Source organism: Actinia tenebrosa, unplaced genomic scaffold (assembly GCF_029948245.1).
Source record: "Actinia tenebrosa isolate PJP-AT-01 unplaced genomic scaffold, QUT_ActTen_1.0 PGA_scaffold16__25_contigs__length_10494907, whole genome shotgun sequence".
Taxonomy (NCBI): Eukaryota; Metazoa; Cnidaria; class Anthozoa; order Actiniaria; family Actiniidae; genus Actinia; species Actinia tenebrosa.
The window spans coordinates 2,534,119-2,555,067 of record NW_028292576.1 but is presented as its reverse complement, the minus strand read 5'-3'; the positions used below and the strand labels follow the sequence as shown (position 1 = coordinate 2,555,067).

Below are 20,949 nucleotides of genomic sequence, written 5' to 3'. Positions count from 1 at the left end.
CCTGGCCAACCGGTTTGCCGAGTTTGGTGGTTGCGCGTCGGGACTTCGTGTTCGTAGGTCGTGGCTGTCGTGTTCCCGGCCGGAACAACACTCAGGTCCTTAAAATAACTGAATAAAGTGCTGCCTTTGTAATTACATCCGCAAATGGTTTTAGGCTTTCAAAAGTGGGCTCGGATGTACCACTTGTTAATGGCGGTCCCTTTCATCTGCCACACTGCGACTAGGACCAGAACGGGGTTCGGATGGGACGTAAAGGGAACCACTAGGGGGACGTAGCGACTTCATTACTAACCATCCTCATGCTTGTAATTTGCACAAAAGCAATCTGTCATTACAACTCATGTAAAGCGCGCCTTTGATTATATTCACATAGAAAAGGCGCTATAATAAATTCATAAATCATTATAAGCCCTTTAATCTTGGTTCAGTGAGTATACGACAGGGGCGGCGGAAGGTGAACATTAGAGACTTTGAGATTGACTTTTTTTTTCCACGCAAACAGAAAACGTGACCACGTTTCATAGTTTTACCTGTATTTGCTTTACCTTTTGCAAACCTTCTCACTAGGCCGCAAATATTCTTTTGATGATAATGACGATGACGATGACGATGACGATGACGATGACGATGACGATGACGATGACGATGACGATGACGATGACGATGACGATGACGATGACGATGACGATGACGATGACGATGACGATGACGATGACGATGACGATGACGATGACGATGACGATGACGATGACGATGACGATGACGATGACGATGACGATGACGATGACGACTTCCCAACCTCACACCCCGTGAGTCTTGCATTTTACTTCCGGTTTTTTTTTTACAATCAAGAAGCGTCGCCTATTTATTGGCTTCGCGAAACTGGAACCGGCGTGTATTTTTCTCTGCATGAATCGTCTTAGGAAGGCATGGCAGTTTTTTGGCTTTGAAGACGTCGCAAGCCATTCCAGTGGAACACACTAGGTTAACGTTTTTGCCGTTACTTTCAAATAAATTAATCATCTCAGTTATATGAAAAGATTTACCAGTGCCCGCTTTGCCTTGTAAAAGAAAATTATGCCCTGCTAATGCTTGGTCCAAGCAATACTTTTGCTCTAGCGTCAACCTAAACGGCAGAGAAAATACACATTTTTAATGCAAGTAGGAAAATATTATTAATTATAAGTCGGTTATCATGGTTTGATAAATATGTATTTTTCATAAACTTTGTTCACACCAAGTTTATGGAGCAGGCGTACTACGTAAATTTACTATAAAAATAAAAGAATACTTACTTCATTGCACTTTAGGTGAATGAAAAATAGTTCAAAATGTTTTTTCTGTCCTTCTTCTTCCTGATACAATATATCTTTTTTCTATTTTTTTCTATACGACGTTTTTCAAGATAGATCTGACAACTCTACGATAAAAAAGCTTTACAAAAAGGCAGCGAAAATCGCCGGTTCCAGTTTCGCGAAGCCAATAAATAGGCGACGCTTCTTGATTGGTTTAAAAAAACCGGAAGTAAAATGCAAGACTCACGGGGTGTGGGGTTGGGAAGCATGTGATAACGAACCAAAAACACTTGGATAGGGAGGGAGAGGACTTGTTTTGGATCCCTTTTCTCGTGTTCAGGCCCGCTCGGATGCAAGCATAACTGACGGCACATCAGTTTTCGCTAAAAAAGCCCAAAAAAAACCCTCCTTATAGAGAATTTATTGTCAAAAATCCTTTAAATTATTGAAGATTAGATGTAAGTACGACGTTCTGTATACTTTTTTTGTTTTCTCAGTCAAAATATCTGGATAAATTAGCGGCTTTCTCTCGTCAAAGTTTGAATTTTCCACAGGAAGCCTGTGAAGTTGCCTACCTTGTTAGTATATTGTATAGTAGAAAAACAAAATTGTTACCAAGGCGGGTAGGGGAGATGACAAAAAATCGATAGCGCGCGCGCATAAAAAGACAAAGACAAGACATGATATTTCCTTCATTTATTAGAGTATTTCCTTCATTTATTAGAGTGGTTAGCCTGTGGTAATAATGATATAATAATAATAATGGTTTATTTGAAGCATATCTTCAGAGTAGCTCTACATCTTCAAAATTATTGGAGGAGCCAGTACACGCAACCTCCACTTCCGAACCGCCGCCCCTGTATGATCATAATTTTTTCCAAATCAATCGTTCTGTAGTTATAAATGAATTCATACGTTTGTTTGCACCTGTTGCAAAAATCGTCGTCTCAGCCGAAGAACAGTCAAGACTGCAAAGTATTTTTTCGAAAAAATGATAGTATATGGAGTCGAAAATATCGGAAGGACGAAATACCATTTCACAATAGAAAATGATGGATAATTTATAAAGGAAATAAACGTTGAGAAAAACATATCAATGATATATTAACTACGACTTAAAGGGAAGACCTAGAAATATTAAGCTCTACAAGCAAGAACAGTTCTCAGTTTTGGATCTTTTTAGGATGTTTCGAGATATTACTAAGCGAGGATTTCTTTACCAAATTTACTAAAATTAAATAAACAAATAACGATTGACCTCCCGCGGAGCTCGAGATATTCAAATTAAAAAAAATTACTGTGCGGTGAAATTTCAAAACAGCTTATAGAAACACTATTAAATGAAGCCGTAGATCATTGAAATCTTTTATAATGGAACAAATATTGTAAAGTTAAGGTTTAATTCATCATATTATATTATAGGTAATGGTATTGAGGATAATGAGCCAAGAATCAGCCGTCACAGACCCAACGGCCTGTCGTGTCACGCAAGGAAATAACTAAAAATAGAACAATTTGAAACTTAGCTTATTTCGTAGAAACGCAAAGTGCTGCAAATTTTATTGCACACATCTATAAAATAGCTTCTTATCTCAAGGTTGAATGATATTTTAGGGCTGGGTTAGGTGCCACAAATGAGAAATTTGCAATATTCGAGGTCTCATAATCTTAGCTTTCCATGTCACGTTTTCAGTAGTCTCGATCAGTTGGGATTATTTTTCAGAATTCGCGCATTCCAAAAAAAAAAAAAAAACTATTACTGTTTTTATGCAGAAGTTACACTAGACTAAAGTTCTGGATAGAAAAATTAGCTTTTATGTGCAGAGAAACCCGAGAAAACAGACTTTGAAAGTAGCCCTCGGCCGACCTCGAAAATCTGCGTCTTTCACTGACTTGGGGTCGATGGACAAAAATTCGCATAGCGGGTGGAAAAAAGAATTTAGAACAATTCTAACTGCAATTTTGTAGTGAGGATAGATAGTACTCTCGATGATAGGAATATTTAAAAAATCTATTTTTCGAGCCCAGATCGAGTGGCACGCTATTACAGAGACGCCCTCTTAAACAAGAAGTTCTCCGATACATTCATTCGCTCATGCAAAAGAAATAGAATAACGCACTTGCGAAATTTGAAAGTTTCGAGAGGAACAAGAATAAGAGGGTGATGTTATTAGCGGAGCACCAAAATACAGCTTTGTTCGCCTCCTATCGCGGGGTCCCATCGACAAACAAAAGAAGACTTTCATTCAATAATTTGATATCTTTCTATCGATAATTTATTTAAATATTGAATTAAATATAAAATTGCACCGAATATTTAACTGTTCAGTATTTCGAGATAGTATGATTAAACAAATGATCTGGAATTTGTGGTGTTGAAAGATGTTAGTAGTTAAACCCCCCAAGTAAATATGGCGTATTTAGGGGAGGGGTGGTCAGTTGCACTTTGACCTCATGTCTATCACAGGGAGGGGAGGGGAGGATCTGTTAGAATATGTGACTGGATGACATCACAGACAGACAGACAGACAGACATATTTTATTTGGCGTTTTGTACAAAGTTGCACATCAACTTAGATCCAAATAAGTTACGAATATATACGTATGTTTATGTATGTGCATAATATCTGTATTCACATATTCTACACATATACACGTCATACGTACATATATATTCTGTACATATAAATGTTCATATAATTATTTCGATAAAATGCGTTACTAATCCTAATCATCTTTATGCAATATCATACAAGTATTGATTTTTATTTGTTTTGTTGTTGTTGCTTTTTTTCACTACGCAGAGCAAAACAATTGTAAACGTATTTTGCTGCAGCTGATTGTAAAATATGGGGAGGATCTATCAACTTCAGGAACAATTGGTCCTCCGTAAGGGAGTTACTTATGTTATTTTGCATAAGAAATTCTTCTCTAAGTTTAGAGTATAGAGGACATTTAATTAGGAAGTGTCTTTCATCTTCTATTATATCAGTACAATGAAAGCACTTCCTTTCCTCTACCTTCTTGTAACCAGAGTACCAGAGTATCTGCCTCTTTCAATTTCTAGGTCACGGTTACTTATTCTTAGCTTAGTTAAGGCTCTTCTGTGATTGAAATTTTTTACATTTATTAGGTAACCTTCTAACATATAACTAACTTTGAAGAGGCGATACGTTCTTAATAGCGCAGCGCGGTTATACTAAAAATAGATGTCACGAGATCAGACCCCCCGCATGACTCAGACAAACAGAACACAAAGGTCATAGTAAATGTAAAGCGGTTTTCATTACGCTCGCTAGTTTCTTTATATTTTCTCGTCGTTTTTTTTTGACAAAATGGTCAGTACGAAACATTGCTGCTGGGGAAGATGTAATAGTGATTCAAGATACCCCGATAGACTTCCAGAATCGCTCAAAGAAATGGAGAAATTGGGCCAAAAGATCTTCATTCCATTCATCAAGCCATCACAAGACCTCGAGCGTTGTCAGAAGTGGATCAATGCTTGTTCTCGAGAAGCGTTTTTGCTAAAGAACATTACCAGAAACACTTATATATGTGCTCTCCATTGGGTTGGAGAAAGAGGTCCAACAGATGAGTTTCCCGACCCTCTCAAAGCCAATCTTAGAGATAATGAAACCAAGAAAGCTTGCCGTACCAAAAGGAAGGCGCCAAAGGAAAGAGATATTTACAAACCTTGTTTGAAGAAGTCGAATTCAGACAACGAGAAAGATTGCATTTCCACCGTTAACGAGCCCTGTGAGTTGGAGGAAGAACTAATTATTGAAGACAACGAGCCAGGTAATAACAAGGCTACACAGACTAATATCTCTAAGTATGAGTTGGCGATCAAGGTAGAGACATTGATTCTTCGTAATCAAGCTAAACTACCAGAAGAAAAGATAAAAATTGTAAGTAATCTTTCTTATGAAGTGATCAGTAAAGACCCCAACCTAATGAAGTACTATGTTGGCCTAACTTCGTCTCAGTTTGACATCCTCTACGATTTTTTGAACGAAGTTTGTCCTTTGGACACAATATCATTTTGGGGTTGTAAAGGAAACCGAGTTATAAAAGTTAAGTGCTCGCGGCGTCTCTCGAAATGGTCATCCAGAGAGAAACTGTTCATTTGCCTCCTAAGACTCAAAATGGGCTTTAACATTAAAACACTGGCGCACCTATTAAGTACCCCTGACAAGGAAATAAAGGATACCCATATCAGGACCATCTTTACTACGTACATTCAGCTAATGTTCAAGATATTCCGCCAAATGCAGAAAATAATTTTTCCTACCAAGGAATTTTTGCGACGTTTCCTTCCAAAAGTATTCAAGTCAATCAAAAATGTTCGATGTAGTATAGACTGCACAGAGTTTCGAGTTGAAACCTCCAGAAACTTTGCCCAGCAAGGAAATACATATTCAAGTTACAAGCACAGCAATACTTTCAAGTGCCTTATTGCCTGTACCCCTACTGGTGGAGCTTGTTTTGTGTCCGATTTATTTGAAGGGGACGTCTCAGATGTGCAGATATTTGAAGAAAGTGGCATCCTCAAAGACTTGGAGCCAAATGATGTCATTCTTGCAGACAGGGGATTTACTGTCCAACATTTAGTTAACCCCCTGCAGGTTAAACTCAAAATCCCAGCCTTTTTAAAGGGAAGAAAGTCTCTGACAGCTAAAGAGGAGTTGGAAACCAGAAAAATTGCCAAAGCAAGAATTCACATTGAACGTTTTAATCAAAGACTCAAACAATTTAAACTAGTAGGGAGAAAAATTCCCCTCAGCCTTGCACCGCTTGCCACTCAAATGGTTGTTGTGGCCTGTGCTCTTGTGAATTTTCAAGAAGTTCTTTGTAAATAAATACATGCATATAATAATACACATAAGTTTCACTTTCAGGACTGTCATATTTTACTAACATGTACATAATGTAAATAGAAGAGTCACTCATTTACACAGGTTGTAACTAATATAGACTGACTGGTATATTTTGCAATCACTCTATAAAAAATCCTTATTTCTTAATTCATCAATTTATTAATTCATAATTATTCAAAGTGTACTCTAGATTATTACTGAGCTGCAGCATAGATAACATGGCTTAGTTTATATCCCATTGGGCTTGCCTTGAATACTGATAGTCCAGAATGTGGATTTCTGTGCTCTTTAAGTCCATCATAAATATAACATGTGCCATGATGAATTATGATGCTAATGTAGTGGCCTTCATTCCATAAAGTGGCACTGTGAAGGTATAACTGGGTGGAATTGATAACAAGGGTCGCTGGTAAATCTTCCCATTCTAGATGACCTGCTCTACTGAGTAAGTCCACACAAAAGACAAAGACATTATTAAAGCAAACAAATTGTCTGGGTGACTTTGCTCGCAGTCCAGAACAGTACCAGGCAAGGTATTGCTTTCCATTGCAATCAGTGACAGTATCTTGCAAACAAGGAATGCCTGTAAGTGGTTTGTTCTGAAATCTTCTTCGGCAGAGGGAAACACTTGGATTCAGCCATTCATGAAAGGCACTTTGAAATGTGGTTATACCTGGACAACAACTAAGATTGATGTTGCATGTTCTATAGATTTTAACTGGTGAAGGGCAGTTAGGCAGACCACAAGTTGATATAAATTCAGTGGTCAAGACTGACTTCAGAAGCGGCAAAAAAAAATCTGCTTCATTTCCATACAAATCAATATCACCAGAGTTGTTGAACTGAGCTGCTGCTTGTGGTATTACAGCAACCTTTGCATCACCATATTGGTGAAGTTCTAATAAATGCAATGAGGTTTTAATAATAGCACCCCCTCCATATACATTATCAAGGTTTAGTTTGTTCGACTTTGCTAAACTTTGAAATATCATGATCCAGTTGTCAATGGGGCAAGTGTTCGTAAGTGATATCCCACCTGATGTGACACACCCCCAAGGCAAAATGACGAGATTAGTGCTAGATGCAGCAAACATGGTTGTGTAGCCCGTACTGCTAAAAGAAGTGCATGTGGTTGGGTAGCTAGTACTGCCAGACGAGGTACATGTGGTTGGGTAGCTAGTACTGCCAGGAGAAGTGCATGTGGTTGGGTAGCCCGTACTGCTAGCAGAAGTGCATGTGGTTGGGTAGCTAGTACTGCCAGACGAGGTACATGTGGTTGGGTAGCTCGTACTGCTAGGAGAAGTGCATGTGGTGGGGTAGCTAGTACTGCCAGGAGAAGTGCATGTGGTTGGGTAGCTAGTACTGCCAGACGAGGTACATGTGGTTGGGTAGCTAGTACTGCCAGGAGAAGTGCATGTGGTTGGGTAGCTGGGACTGCTAGGAGAAGTGCATGTGGTTGGGTAGCTAGTACTGCCAGACGAGGTACATGTGGTTGGGTAGCTAGTACTGCCAGGAGAAGTGCATGTGGTTGGGTTGGTTGAACAGCTACCGCTGCTAGAAACTGAAGCATATGTGTGATCATGTGATAACACGAATGGCAAAAGATCTCTTGGAATCCTCATTTCAAAGACTTCAGGTGCAACTACTCTTGTCCAGAAAGCTGTAAGGGAGAGTAGTATGTCTGATATGCATGATTCGTCCCTGTAAATCCTCTCAGCAGACACTGGACCTTCCTTTGCATACAATACAAAGTCACAATACTTCCTTTCTGTTACAAGGAGTTGCATTTGTGTTTGATAGTAATATGAATGACTGTGCTTTAAAAGACATTCGTTGTCTTTTATGTAAAAGCACTGCCTTTTCATGACTTCCTGTGATAGAACAGACTCTTGGATCACACTTTGAATAGTGTGATCATGAAAAACCTTTAGACTCTTAATCTCTAGCACATCATCTTCTTCCACAAGACCATCAGGAGAACATGCTAGCCAGGGGTATTTGGGATTAACCCACAATCCAGATGCCACAACTTGATGCTTTGTTTGAGCTTGGTATTTCAATATAGCATCGGCTTCATTTTCTAAGCCTCTTGCCATCCAAACAGACTGGTAGTTTTCACTCTCCATATTCCATTTGTAAGATGATATAAACTTCGCACTTCGACTGGCTGCACTTTTGGATCCATCAAGTACAAGTTTTCCAATCTTAACAGCTTCAAGGCATTTGGAGGCGGTTAGTCGAAGCCATCTCTCAGAGTGCCATTTTTCACTTTGGCTCTGTTGCTCTGTGTCAGAAAGTTGGGTGAGTGATGAGGGAGTTAAGTTCTTAACAAGGATTTCTACCTTCTCTCTTAACAAAGGCAAGCAAATATCGTCTACTGAGTAATCATTATATGAAACCTTCAGTTGTGTCGTCCACATAGAAATTTTCCCGGTCTTAGCATTTTCATATTGTAGCCGAGAGACAAAGTTATTGGTCATTGACGATGTTACCTGTCTGTATTGAGGCGGTCGTGGATCGAAATCTATAACTTGAACTTGTGTTTTCTTTTTTTTGGAGGGATATTTGGCATCTGAGAGTCTTTTGGGATTTTTCTTTCTCTTTTTTCCTTTGTTCCATGAACACTCCTGGCTAGTACATGGTGTAGTTACGATATGTCCGTGTTCTTTGACGTGGTCTAATAACAACAGCAAAACCGCAACTACGTGGCTGCATCGGCCAAGTTCTGACGCTTTGCATGGCTCACACGATGCATGTATAACTGCGCCACTTTGAATCGATAAAATTATCAATACGTTGTGAGGAAGATCTGTTTTCATTGAGGGCCAAACGTGCGCGCGAAGGAAATAATAATCACTGTTCTTGTTGTCAGTAACGTCGTGTACGAAGCCAGAGTCAACATATTTACGTCCGTTCTTGAAAGGCTTGTCAGTCATATGTCCGAGTCCGTGTCCCTTTGCTTCATCATCACTATCATCAGACGTTTGATCTACGACTTCACTTTCTGATCGTGATGGAAGCGATTCTAAAGCATAGAAATAAACGTGTCCATAGTTGAACTGCGCCGGTATGTCATTGGATGGAAAGTTTTTCCAGCCCGATGTAGGTATTTCAGGGACTTTATTCTTTGGCTCTTTGATTATTTTTCCGTCCTTGCTGTATTCCTTGGATACCTTAATATCGAGCCACCTACCTCCATCTATACTCGGATCAAGAATGCGGTAATTTCCAGCGTTTATACAATCCTGAACACGTGCGAGCAGTTCGCTACGCTTTCCAGTGACTTTTATAGGCCTCCGCATTTAAGCCAACGCTTTAACTGGTAGACAGTATAGTTTCCCGGGTCAGCATCAAACCTGGATCCAGGAACTCCATCATTTTCAGTCAAGTTTGTAGCTGTTTTAAGTGGATTTAGATACGAAGTATTGCAGTCATTCCTCTTCTACTGAGATGGTTTGTTTGTCTGAGTCACGCGAAAGGTATCATATTTCGTGACGTAATAACCGCGCTGCGCTATTTGTTCTTTTGGCCAGGGGTGTCTCTTTTATCATTAAAGATCTCCCCGAGCCAGTTTTGTTTCTCTATGTCTTCAAATCTCGTTTTGATAGTACCAAAGACGTTTGGCTGGCGAGAGGTATTGGAATTTACTTCTAGCCATATATCACCCAGCCCATTTTTTAATAATGACTCTTTTACTTTTTGGCTCCAGCAGATTTTACGGCTGGAGCTTATCATTTCTTTATATGCTAAGAATGTAATTTTATGGCTCGATGTATGTGTAACTAGATTGAGCCAGTACCTTATGCATCTTAAGTTTGCAGCTACATGCAGACGGAGTCGACCTAGTTCTGCATAACAGGCAGAATTGGTTGCATATTTTCCCACTCCGAGTAACATTTTGCAAAATTTGGTATGAACAAGTTCTATAGGATCATTTTTAGAAACCTCAGAACCCCAGACTTCACTGCCGTATAACAGAATAGGTTTTACTAGAGTGTCAAAAAGTTTCATGGTGAGATGAGGGTCATAGTGAAAAGAGTGACCCATCTCCTTTTTCAGCTTAAATAAGACTTTCAGAGCAGATTTCTTGAGTTCCTGTTTTGCGATTGTGAAATTTCCGAAAGCACTAAATGTGAGGCCGAGGTATTTGTAAAGTTTAACATTTTCTAAAACTTTGTTTTGATAATAAAAAACATAATTACTTAACCGCCTCCCTGAATTATCAAAAATGAGAATTTTAGTTTTCTCAATATTTACGTCTAAACCATTTGTGTTAGAGAATAGTTCAAGTTTATTTAAAAGGGCTTGAAGATCTGTATAGTTTTTACTGAATAAAATTAGATCATCAGCATAAAGAATACAATTTAATAGTGCATTATCGAAACAGATCGGATCTTTTATATTTGTTTGTTTAAGAAAGTCTGGAAGATCACTTAGGAAGAGATTGAATAGAGTAGGACTTAACATACAACCTTGTTTCACTCCTTTGAAACATTGAAAGGACTCAGTTATGATACCGTCTGTTTTGATAACAGAGCAGTCATTCTCATACATCGATTTTATCAAGGATAGAAAACGGCCTTTAATACCAGCGTTTTCGATTTTAGAAAAAAGGAGCTGTCTCGGTTTGCAATCAAATGCCTTCTTGAAATCTATGAAACAAGAAAAAAGCATATTTGTCCCCTTATTTGGTTTGCTCTTTACAAAACGATCTATAAGAGCTTTTAATGTGAATATTCCGTCGACAGTTGAATGTTTTTTCTTAAAGCCTAACTGCTCTTTTTTCAGAATATTATTCTTCTCTAAGAAATCATTCAATCTTTGATTTAGTACAGAGGTAAATAATTTACTTAGTGTTGATAGTAATGTTATACCTCGATAATCTTCTATATCACGAAATAACACCAGCCCGGTGGGGGGGGGGGGGGGGGGGGGTCTTAACACTGGAGAGCAATAGTATTTCAATTTTTTCCCTCCTTGCAAGAGAAATAGAAAAAAAAAAAACAGTTCTTAATATCAAAATACAATTGCTTTATTTTGAATAATATTCACAGAGCTTCTTATTAAGGATGGGGTGGTGATGACGTGAGAGAAAAACGGCATTTCTTAAATGCTTTTGCGCCCGGATAGTTCAAAGAGGTTAAATGTAAAGGATTCCTAACGAAACCATGGCTTCAGGAATTCTTGCGAAAATATGTTACTATCCTGGAATTAACTTAATCCTTTTATATACGATTATGTAAGACCGACCGAGGACTTTGGACTTAAGACTTGGAGAACAATGCTCAAAAGAAAGAATGTTGAAAACTTTGTGTGTGAGTGTGTGTGTGGAATGTAGGAACAAAAGAAAGAATGTCGATTTTTTCTTTTTTTCTTTTTTGTATATTAGGAATGTTACATTTTGAACAGGCTTATAAAAAGTGAGTAGCGAAAAATTCTCGCGTTCACTTGAAGTTTTTTCTAGTACATTGTGTGGAACTCTCTCTCTCTCTCTCTTTTGAAAAAATGTGGATATACGTAGATGAAGCCTTTTATGCTTCAGTTGAAGAGAAAGCAGATGGCAGTAAGTCCCTACTCTTTGGCGACTACGAAAAGGGTTTTCTTTTAGAAATTAATCCAGACAGCGTTTTAGTAAAAGAATTACTTTCTTCGCTCGCAACGTTACCGACCACCAACCTGAAACGGAAACAGGATGATGATGATGATGATGATGACTTTACTGGAACCCTTTCAGCAGCTAAGCGCCAGAAAGGAGTAAGAGAAAACGAGGCGGAGAGAGAGGACGAAGAAAAGGAAGAGACAGAGACAGAAGAAGAAGAATCAGTGTCGACAGCAGAATATCCTACACCGTCTCCACCCATAGCAAAAAGAAGATTGGACCTTGAAGATGAGTTCGTGGGTAGAAAAAAGGAAATGGAGAAAACGTAGCAGAAGTTATATGCTGGCTTAGTCTACAAGGATATTTCTGCCATAATGGTCGAGAGGTGTTATGGTTGTCAGTACGATAGACCGAGCCAAACTGATCACGATGTCTGCTGCAACACAAGTTTTGTTGACATAGTTGATCTTTACTTGGAAGAAGCCATATCAAGAGTAATTAATTCCGAAGTTTATAAAAGCTGGGTTAACTAAATGATAGAACTGTTTCCTAATGAAATTTCTGCAATGGAAATGATAAGATATAACGACAATCAATGGGTACAAGATGAAACAGTTAATGATTGCAATAACTTAGGATATGAACATTTGAATGATACAACTGTTAATATATTGTTAAGAACTCTAGACTAGGATCTTTGAATAAGTTTTTTTTTTTTTTGAACTGTAATATTGTAACAATCGTTTTGAAATAAAAAGTTTAAATTGAATCTGTTTCCTGTTGCGAGTGTGAAGTGTTAAAAGCATTAATGAAATTGAAGTATAAAGTGTGGTAACACATTACAAACTGGCATTAAGTACGTAGCATTGATGTCGTGAAAATGAGTTTTTGTTTTCCAGAAGCCCCTTTAAAATTAACTGCAAATAATTTGTATAAACGTGCTAGATGCATCTTTGCTTGCTGTGGAGGGACTATACTCATACAAAACGCTGATCAAATAGATGGAGCAGCACCTTCAAAACCTATACCACGATCCCAATCATGCTGGAAGTTTTGGAGGGGCGGAAGCTTTTTACCGTGTGCGAAAGACGAAGAAAAGTTTAATATTTCTCGTAAAAAGATTAAAGAGTGGTTGTCTACACAAGACACGTACACACTTCATAAACCGATTAGGACAAATCTCAAGCGCAATCGTTTATGGAATAGATCACGAATGACAAGCCGACTTAGTCGATATGTCATCTCTTAGCAAGGAAAATAATGATTTCAATTATTTGCTAACTTGCATAGATGTGTTCTCAAAATATGCATGGGTTGTTCCTTTGAAGACTAAAAGTGCAGCGTCTTTAGTTTACGCATTTAAGATAATTTTTAGAGGTGGCCGACTCCCACACATCTTATACACCGATAAAGGAACTGAGTTCTCAAACAGAACCCTCAAAAAATTACTTAAGAGCGACTGTCCAGAAATATCGAGCACGGGGCGGCCACAGTCAAAAAATAAAAGTCCTTCATTTTTGGTCTGTAGACACTATTTGATGAGCTTATGAACGTACTGGGGTCGGTTTTTCGATCTACGTAAAAAATCCGGATTTTTTTGAAAAAAACGATTTCACCCCGTGTCGGTCTAAAAATTGCTCAAGAAACGGCTTCGAATTACGCTTTCAAAAACATTCTCGCTCCAAGTGAAAACCCACGTTACAATCAAATTTGCAATTGAATTCAAGAAAAGGGGTTTGAACAATTGTTCCAGGTGAATTTAGACGTTTTAAACTAAACTTTAGATAGAAAAAATTGCAGTCTTCCAGTACGGTAATTCACAGTCTCGTAAAACACTGATTTTACCTCACATTTATAAAAGCGATTTTTTGCATGTGGCCATTCTCCAAATTTTACAAAACTCAAGCTGTACAATGTTCAAATGATAGAATAACACGAACTACAAAAATTAGTTTGGGTTTTTGCACAGGCCTTATGAAAACTTTATGCGAAGTTGGAAAAGTTTGCCATGTAAATATGCAAATTAGCAGTTTGTTTACATCTCCAACCACAGATCACGGCCGCGAAAAAAGTCATCTAAAATAGTTTTAACAGCTTATTAATCCACACATTAGCCTATCTAAGGACTATCTAAGCATGATTGGCCTTTGTTATTATTTTAAACGATTATTTGCTGAAGTTAAGCCTACATTTCCGGTGTTGAAGACACTCAGCTTGCTTGCCTCGGTGGCATTCCATCGGTGCTTAGTAAACTTGGTAATCATAAATGACTGTTAACATGCTCTATAAACGTTACTATTCCTCACTAGTGGTATCCAGCTTATCACATAGTATTTTCACATACTGAGTATAAGCTTGAAAGTTTGCATTACTTTGTAAATAAGCAGGGATCAAACCTGTCAAAGCGGAATATGTGAGCTGATGGCGTGACAAACAACAGTTTGCGCGGAGCCGGACGTGACGTCGTTTGGTACAGTACCTTTGTACCTCAGTACCTCATTGCCTGAACATCTTGTGATTTGGCATAAACTAAAGAGAATCACTCGTTATCAAGACTCTCTATGAGCTTTCAATGATATTGTTTTTTTACGACAAAAAGACCCCGATTTGAATAAGGCTGCGTTCATATTGTATGGCAGAAGGGGCGGGGGCAGATGAAATATTTAAATGACCAAAAAAATTCTTAAGACCACCCAAAAGTCCCCCAAAAAATAATATACCCCCCCCCCCCCCTACCCCCTGGCAAACTCTCGTAGCTTCTTCTAAAAAATTTGCATCCCCCCCAATTCTCTGAAAAAAGTTTTCAACCCCCCCTCCCCCCCTCACCACCACTCTCTGCCATACATTATGAAAGCATCCTAATGTCTCATGGAATTCAGACTTCAAAGAACTAGTTTATACAATAAGTTAACTGGAATCATCAAACCACATCCCACATCGATTTGCAATCAAGTAGCTTGCGTCCCTCGTGTTGTTCGACTTAACAAAGTCAATTCTTCCATTCGTAAGATAACTTCACTCTCTTCGTTGGCCTCCCCAAGACTATTTCTATATGTGTAAGGGACTGGTCATAAAGTATTGGGGGAGGGGGGGGGCAAAATCAGGGGATGGGTCACATAATTTTGAACTCCTTAAAAGGGGTGGGCTGTTGATAAAATTTGACAACTAAAATGGGTGGGCCTGCAATTTTGCTTCTAAACTAGTTTTGGGTCATCAGGATTTTCAGCATCATTTTATGTGGGCCACGATAAAAAACACTGATTCTATTCTGATTTTGCCCACCCCGTGTAGTAGCGTCAAGCTTGCACAATTTCACGACTGAGCACTGCGCAAGTAGTCATGGCGTCGTATTGACCGTATACATTAGTCAATATAATGCTAGCAATCCACCAACCTACCTGAATAAACAGCAAGAAAAACACCAGTCTCTTTTAACACAGTTTTCGATCCACTTTTGCTCAAACCCCACTCTGCTTTTGGTTTCCTTTTGACATCAGCTTTGTGCTGAGAAAGAGTTACGGGTACAGAACATTTCGCTGATGTCCGTTTCCAGCTGACGCCCAAGGACTCACGGTGATGCGGACAGATTGTAAGGCTGTCTATGTTTCTAGGGGGCTCAAAAATACATACTCTTGCGAGAATTAATTCGACCTCGGTTTCAATTGCAACTATACTAAAACATCGTTTGTCCTCGGCGATATCCCGTTTACAACTTGTCAAAGGAACGTTATTGACTTCTTTCTTTTGGGTCAAACCCACAATGACCACCAATGATAGCTTGGAAAGAACACGATTCACGAGCCTTCATAACTGATGCTCACCATAATTAACAAATTTCTATACTGACTTTAGAAAACTCATTAATAATTCATGACGAAAACACAATAGAAATCATGACCATGAAGGTGATTTTAAATCGGATAAAGATTCGTCTTCATTTGCATAAACTTTAACTTGGATTTTCTCTATCAAACTTGGTTCATTTCGTAAAAAAATCGGTACACAATGAGAACAAACATCATAAGTTTTCTAAGCCGTTTAGTAATCTCGCAGATCGTGTTTTATCGGGTCTAAAACCACTCGGCTGCGCCTCGTGTTTTATACCCGATAAAACACTCCTGCTCGTTTATTAAACATTACATAAACACTTTGTTAAATGCTGCTTTTTTTCTTTTCTTTTTTTTTTTTTTTTTTTTTGTCTACCTGGTAATGTACAACACATTTTTCTAATTCGATTGAAACTATCAAATCCCTGGACATTTCGGCCACACACGCCTCATGTTCAGATAACAGTTCTATCAAATCGCACTATCGACATAAAAAGGTATATATATATATATATATACTTAATAATGTATTTTCTTTTTTCTCATAGTCTTATTTCAGATTTACGCTTCCACGAAACCAGGCGAGTCTATCATACATTCTGTAGACGACAACTATTTGATTTCCTAATTAGCGTAGGTTATTAATATTCATAAGTTGAAATTATGGGATGTAAGCCGGGACAGGCAGCAAGACGATCGTAATACGTACACCATATGGTATGTCAAGATTATATTTGATTTTCCGTAAGATATAGGCTTTTAATTTGTAACTTTTTATTTCTAGTGAACCTCGTAATTATAAATATGTCTATTGTGAATGAAATAACTGAAGACCATCAAGATTATCGAGAATTAAATCGCTGATATAATCGACGAGCGTTTTGCGTTGTGTACCCATTACTGAATTAGATGTCCCCACTGAACGAAAGAAGATGTCCGCTACATTATTGTTCACATATGTCATTCACCGACTGATGGACATTTATTAAGCTTGATTCTGCAGTTATCCAGCGTTTATTTCATCTCCGAAGAGTGTTTACAAGAATCGTACGGCTTGTGAATTCCTCGAATTTCCATGTGCAGCGATGGATGATGACACAGGAAGCCCGCCGGCAAGACGCAAGAAGCCCGCTGATCGTGAAAGTTGTGACGGAGTGAGAGAAGAGAGAGCTGAAGCTCTACGACGCTCAAGATCGGGATATATTGGCCAATTGACAAAGAATTATCGAAATATAAAAGAAGTGATGAAATCAGAGAATTTCAATGATATTGATACCGTTCTGAGGATAAGGCAGAAAATATTGAACACATTTGATAACTTCGAACGGTGTTGTCAACAGCACTTAGAATGCTTGAAGGAACAGTTGGATATTGAAGAAGCTGAAGGCATTTACAGTAGAGAGCTAGAAGCTAAAAAAAGACATTGAGGGAGAAATTGATGAGTGGACCCACCGGAACAAAAGACCGTTCATTGACTTTGATCTGCCTCTTGTCGAACCCTGCGATTCTAGTAGCCAAGCAGGCTCTAACGAAAGTTCCCAATCAAGTACAGCAACGAAGTTAAAGTTGAAAGCGAGGGCAGATCAAGCTGTTGCCGAGCTTAAGATTAGACAGTTGAAGGAAGAGCAAGAATTGCAAGAAAGAATTGAAGAGATGACGATGAAATTGCGGTTAGAGGAGGCAATTCAAGTCAATAAAATAAAACGTCGACACACATTACTAAAAGCTCAATACGAAATGGAACAAAGAAACACTGAACTAAAAATCTATGAAAGGGCCGAACGAGTTGAGCTATACAATTTTTACGACGACGACGACGACGTGTTACCTGGTTCAAACCCCTTTGGCTCCACACCAATAAGTGCCCCAAAGGAATCGACTAGAGTTGCAGACTTTAGACAGCGCCTCCCTGTGAACCCGTTTGCAACTCCGATAACACCGATCTCCACTAACCCATTCGCAGCCCCGATGGCCCAGACGCCTGGCAGTTCGTTAGCAACACCGACAAGGGGAAGCTCAAGTAACCCGTTTACGACGACAGAATGGCCTGATGTAGTACACAGGAAGCCCAAACCGAAGTTTGTTCATGCTGCGCATGCACCGACACCACAGGCATGGCTGGACCTGAACACACCCGAGTTCTACGTCGCTGATTATGATAACCGTCTAAGCGACACTGCCAATAACGATGAACCACCTAAGCCAGCAGTCCATGAGAAGGTCCTCAGTCAACTGATAAAGCAGCAAGAAAGGATCACCAGCGCCATGAACAACGCTTTAATGCTTCCTAAACCAGAGCTATTAACCTTTGATGGAAACCCATTACACTACTGGAGGTTTATTCGCAACTACGAACAGAACATTGAAGCAAAGACTGAGGATAACGGAGAACGATTGAATTATTTACTGCAATATTGTACGGGCAAGGCTAAAGAAGTGATCAAGAACTGTGTAGTATTGGACTCTACCGACGGCTACCTCACAGCACGAACGTTATTGCTTGAAAGATTCGGCGAACCTTATGTCATAGCCACGGCCTACATTGATCTTGTAACTGAGGGACCCCCGCTGAGGGCGTCTGATAGAGAAGGCCTGCAAGTTTTCGCCGATAAGTTAAAGGACTGTGAATTAACTCTACGTGCCGTTGGATATTATGACGACTTGAACAATGCTGACAACTTGAAGAAAATAGCAGAACGTTTCCCCGTCCACCTAAAGGCTAGGTGGCTCGAGAAGGCTAGAGTGATACGAAGCGGAGGAGGAAAACCCAGCATAGACCATATGTCCGAATTTTTGTCTGAGAGAGCAAAGGCCGCAAATGATCCTGTTTTCGGACAGATTATGGACTCAAAGGACACGTCCAGGGACAGAATGCGACCCCGAAGTAAACCGTTTCAGAACACGCCAAGGCCGCCAAGAGCTACCACCCTAGCGACACACCAAGCAGAAACGCCGAAAGTGACGGCAACAACAAAGGATTCACAATTAGCTTCGAGGGCCGCATGTACTTTAAACGACCAGGTAAAGTGTGGTCTTTGTGCCCAAGCACATCTTCTCACAAGCTGCGATGAATTTAAGAAGAAGACGCAAGGTGAAAGAATGAAGTTTGTTCGAGACAAAGGGTTATGTGACAACTGCCTTAAGCGAGGACATAGAGCAAAGAATTGCTATCAGAAAAAAACAGTGTGAAGTGGATGCCTGTGAGGGAAAACACCACACGTTGCTGCATCCACCGAACAGCTCTAACCTTAATCAACAGCCGAGCCAGGATTCAAGTAACAATACGAACAGTGCTAAAAATTATAATGTCGTCAAGGCTGATAGCGTAAACAGCGTCGATGTTCTTGCCAAGGAGAAAAGAGTATGTCTTCCAATCGTGCCCGTAAAGGTTCGTGGAAAGAAAGGTCAGAGATCTGTTGTCACCTACGCTCTTTTGGACCAAGGATCCGACACGACATTGTGCGAGAAACGCCTAATATAACAGCTGGGAATCGAAGGCGCCGAACGAATATTCTCGTTGACAGCTATCGAAAAGGCAAACGTTCAGCGAAAGGGATTAACCGCGAGTTTGGAAGTTACAGCTCTTGACTCAGACAATGTCGTCGAGATACCGACCGTATGGACAGTCAAAAAATTGCACATCACTACAGAAGGTGCACCCAGAGATGAAGACATTCGTAGGTGGCCACATCTAGCAGAAATACAAATACCTGAAATAGACACTGATGAAGTTACTTTACTCATCGGCAATGATACGCCTGAAGCCTTTTGGGCGTTAGAAGAGAAACGAGGACAACGGAAGGAACCGTATGCGGTCAAGACACTCCTTGGATGGACCATCGTAGGACCGATGACTGAGTCTACGCATCAACAAAGCTTGAACGCACACTACATATCTTCCCACGGTGATGAGCTTAAGGCTCAAGTTGAAAGATTCTGGAGGACCGATTTCGGAGATGCAGTACTAAGTTCCGAAGAATGCATGTCAGCAGAAGATAAAAGAGCGTTGTCTATCATGCAAGAAAGCACGGTTTTATCTGAGGGTCACTACCAAATGGCCCTGCCGTGGAGAAACAGCAGTTATTGTACATTGAACAATCGACCGATGGCTGAGTTTAGACTTGCAACATTAAAACAAAGATTCCTGAACGATCCTGGACTTTATGAGAAATACAAAGAAGTTATAGATGACCATCTGACTAAGGGCTATGCCCGTCGCCTTCCCAACAAGAATTTTGAACAGAAGAGAGTGTGGTACCTACCCCACCATGCTGTGATTACCCCCAAGAAGCTACGCGTGGTATTCGACTGCGCCGCCAAATGGAAAGGCATGTCATTAAATGACCAACTATTGCAAGGACCTGATCAAACGAACAATCTCGTAGGCGTCCTTACTAGATTTCGCGAAGAGCCCATAGCACTAGCAGCAGATATCGAAGCTATGTTTTTGCAAGTCAAGGTTGAGCCCAAGGACTGTGACATGCTTAGATTCCTTTGGTGGCCTGATGGAGATCTTAGTCAACAGCCAGCAAATTTTCAAATGCTAGTCCACATTTTCGGTGCAACGTCTTCGCCAAGTTGTGCGAATTTTGCACTCAGAAAAACAGCTGACGACAATCAAACCGAATTTGATGATGAGATTGTGAACATCGTGCATAGGAACTTCTATGTGGATGATATGCTGAAGTCGACAAGTACTGTTGAAGGCGCTATACGAACTGCATCTGAAGTGACTGAACTGCTACGACGAGGAGGATTTCGTCTCACAAAGTGGATGAGCAATAGTAAAGAAGTCCTCAAGTCGATACCTGAATCTGAAAGAGCTAAGGCTGTAAAGGAACTAGACTTTAGCAGCAGTAAGGGGGACTCGCGGAATCCAAATCGCCAAGCATCGAATTTCACGGGTATTGCCCGCGTTTCAGGCCCCTCTAAATGTGTGCGTCCGCATCGGGTATTACCCGCGCGACGATTCCCTTACTGCTGCTGTGCGAAATCTATGTATTGAGTTAAAATTTTTGTGTCGCAAACGAGGGTTAAAATATTTGTTTTATATATGCATGAATGTAAAGAGTTTGCTTATGATTTCTGTGTAAAGTGCTTGAAACCCCAGTTTGTACCTACTAAGCCAAATAAAAATATTTGTTGTGGTAAGAAAATGCAAATAGAAGAAGATACTTCAGCACAGTGTTACGAGTGTGGTAAGAATATTCGTAATGCCGTACCAAATGCTACCAGAGAGCAGTATTACGCCAATGGAGGTCGTAAGAAAACACCTTATAAGAGAATAAAATACTTTAGGGACTGGATGAGTCATATCCAAGGTTATCGGCCGGTATATTTAAACAACGAAG

At 39.7% G+C, this 20,949-nt stretch overlaps 2 protein-coding genes and 1 pseudogene across 2 annotated transcripts; 2 read left to right on the top strand and 1 right to left on the bottom strand.

Annotated features, from left to right (window-relative positions):
- The first annotated feature begins 4,527 nt into the window (after nucleotides 1-4,527).
- Nucleotides 4,528-6,323, top strand: LOC148910571 (uncharacterized). Its single transcript, XM_089031196.1, has one exon. It carries the CDS (start codon nucleotides 4,631-4,633, stop codon nucleotides 6,152-6,154), a length of 1,524 nt encoding a protein of 507 aa, XP_088887322.1. The 5' UTR covers nucleotides 4,528-4,630; the 3' UTR covers nucleotides 6,155-6,323.
- LOC148910570 (uncharacterized) lies at nucleotides 6,012-9,980 on the bottom strand (annotated as a pseudogene).
- Nucleotides 9,981-17,251: 7,271 nt separating this feature from the next.
- On the top strand, nucleotides 17,252-20,603 carry LOC148910569 (uncharacterized). The gene is made up of 3 exons (XM_089031421.1): nucleotides 17,252-18,619; nucleotides 18,858-18,986; nucleotides 19,083-20,603. The coding sequence occupies exons 1-3, from the start codon at nucleotides 17,252-17,254 to the stop codon at nucleotides 20,601-20,603; spliced, it is 3,018 nt and encodes a 1,005-aa protein (XP_088887547.1).
- Nucleotides 20,604-20,949: the final 346 nt, after the last annotated feature.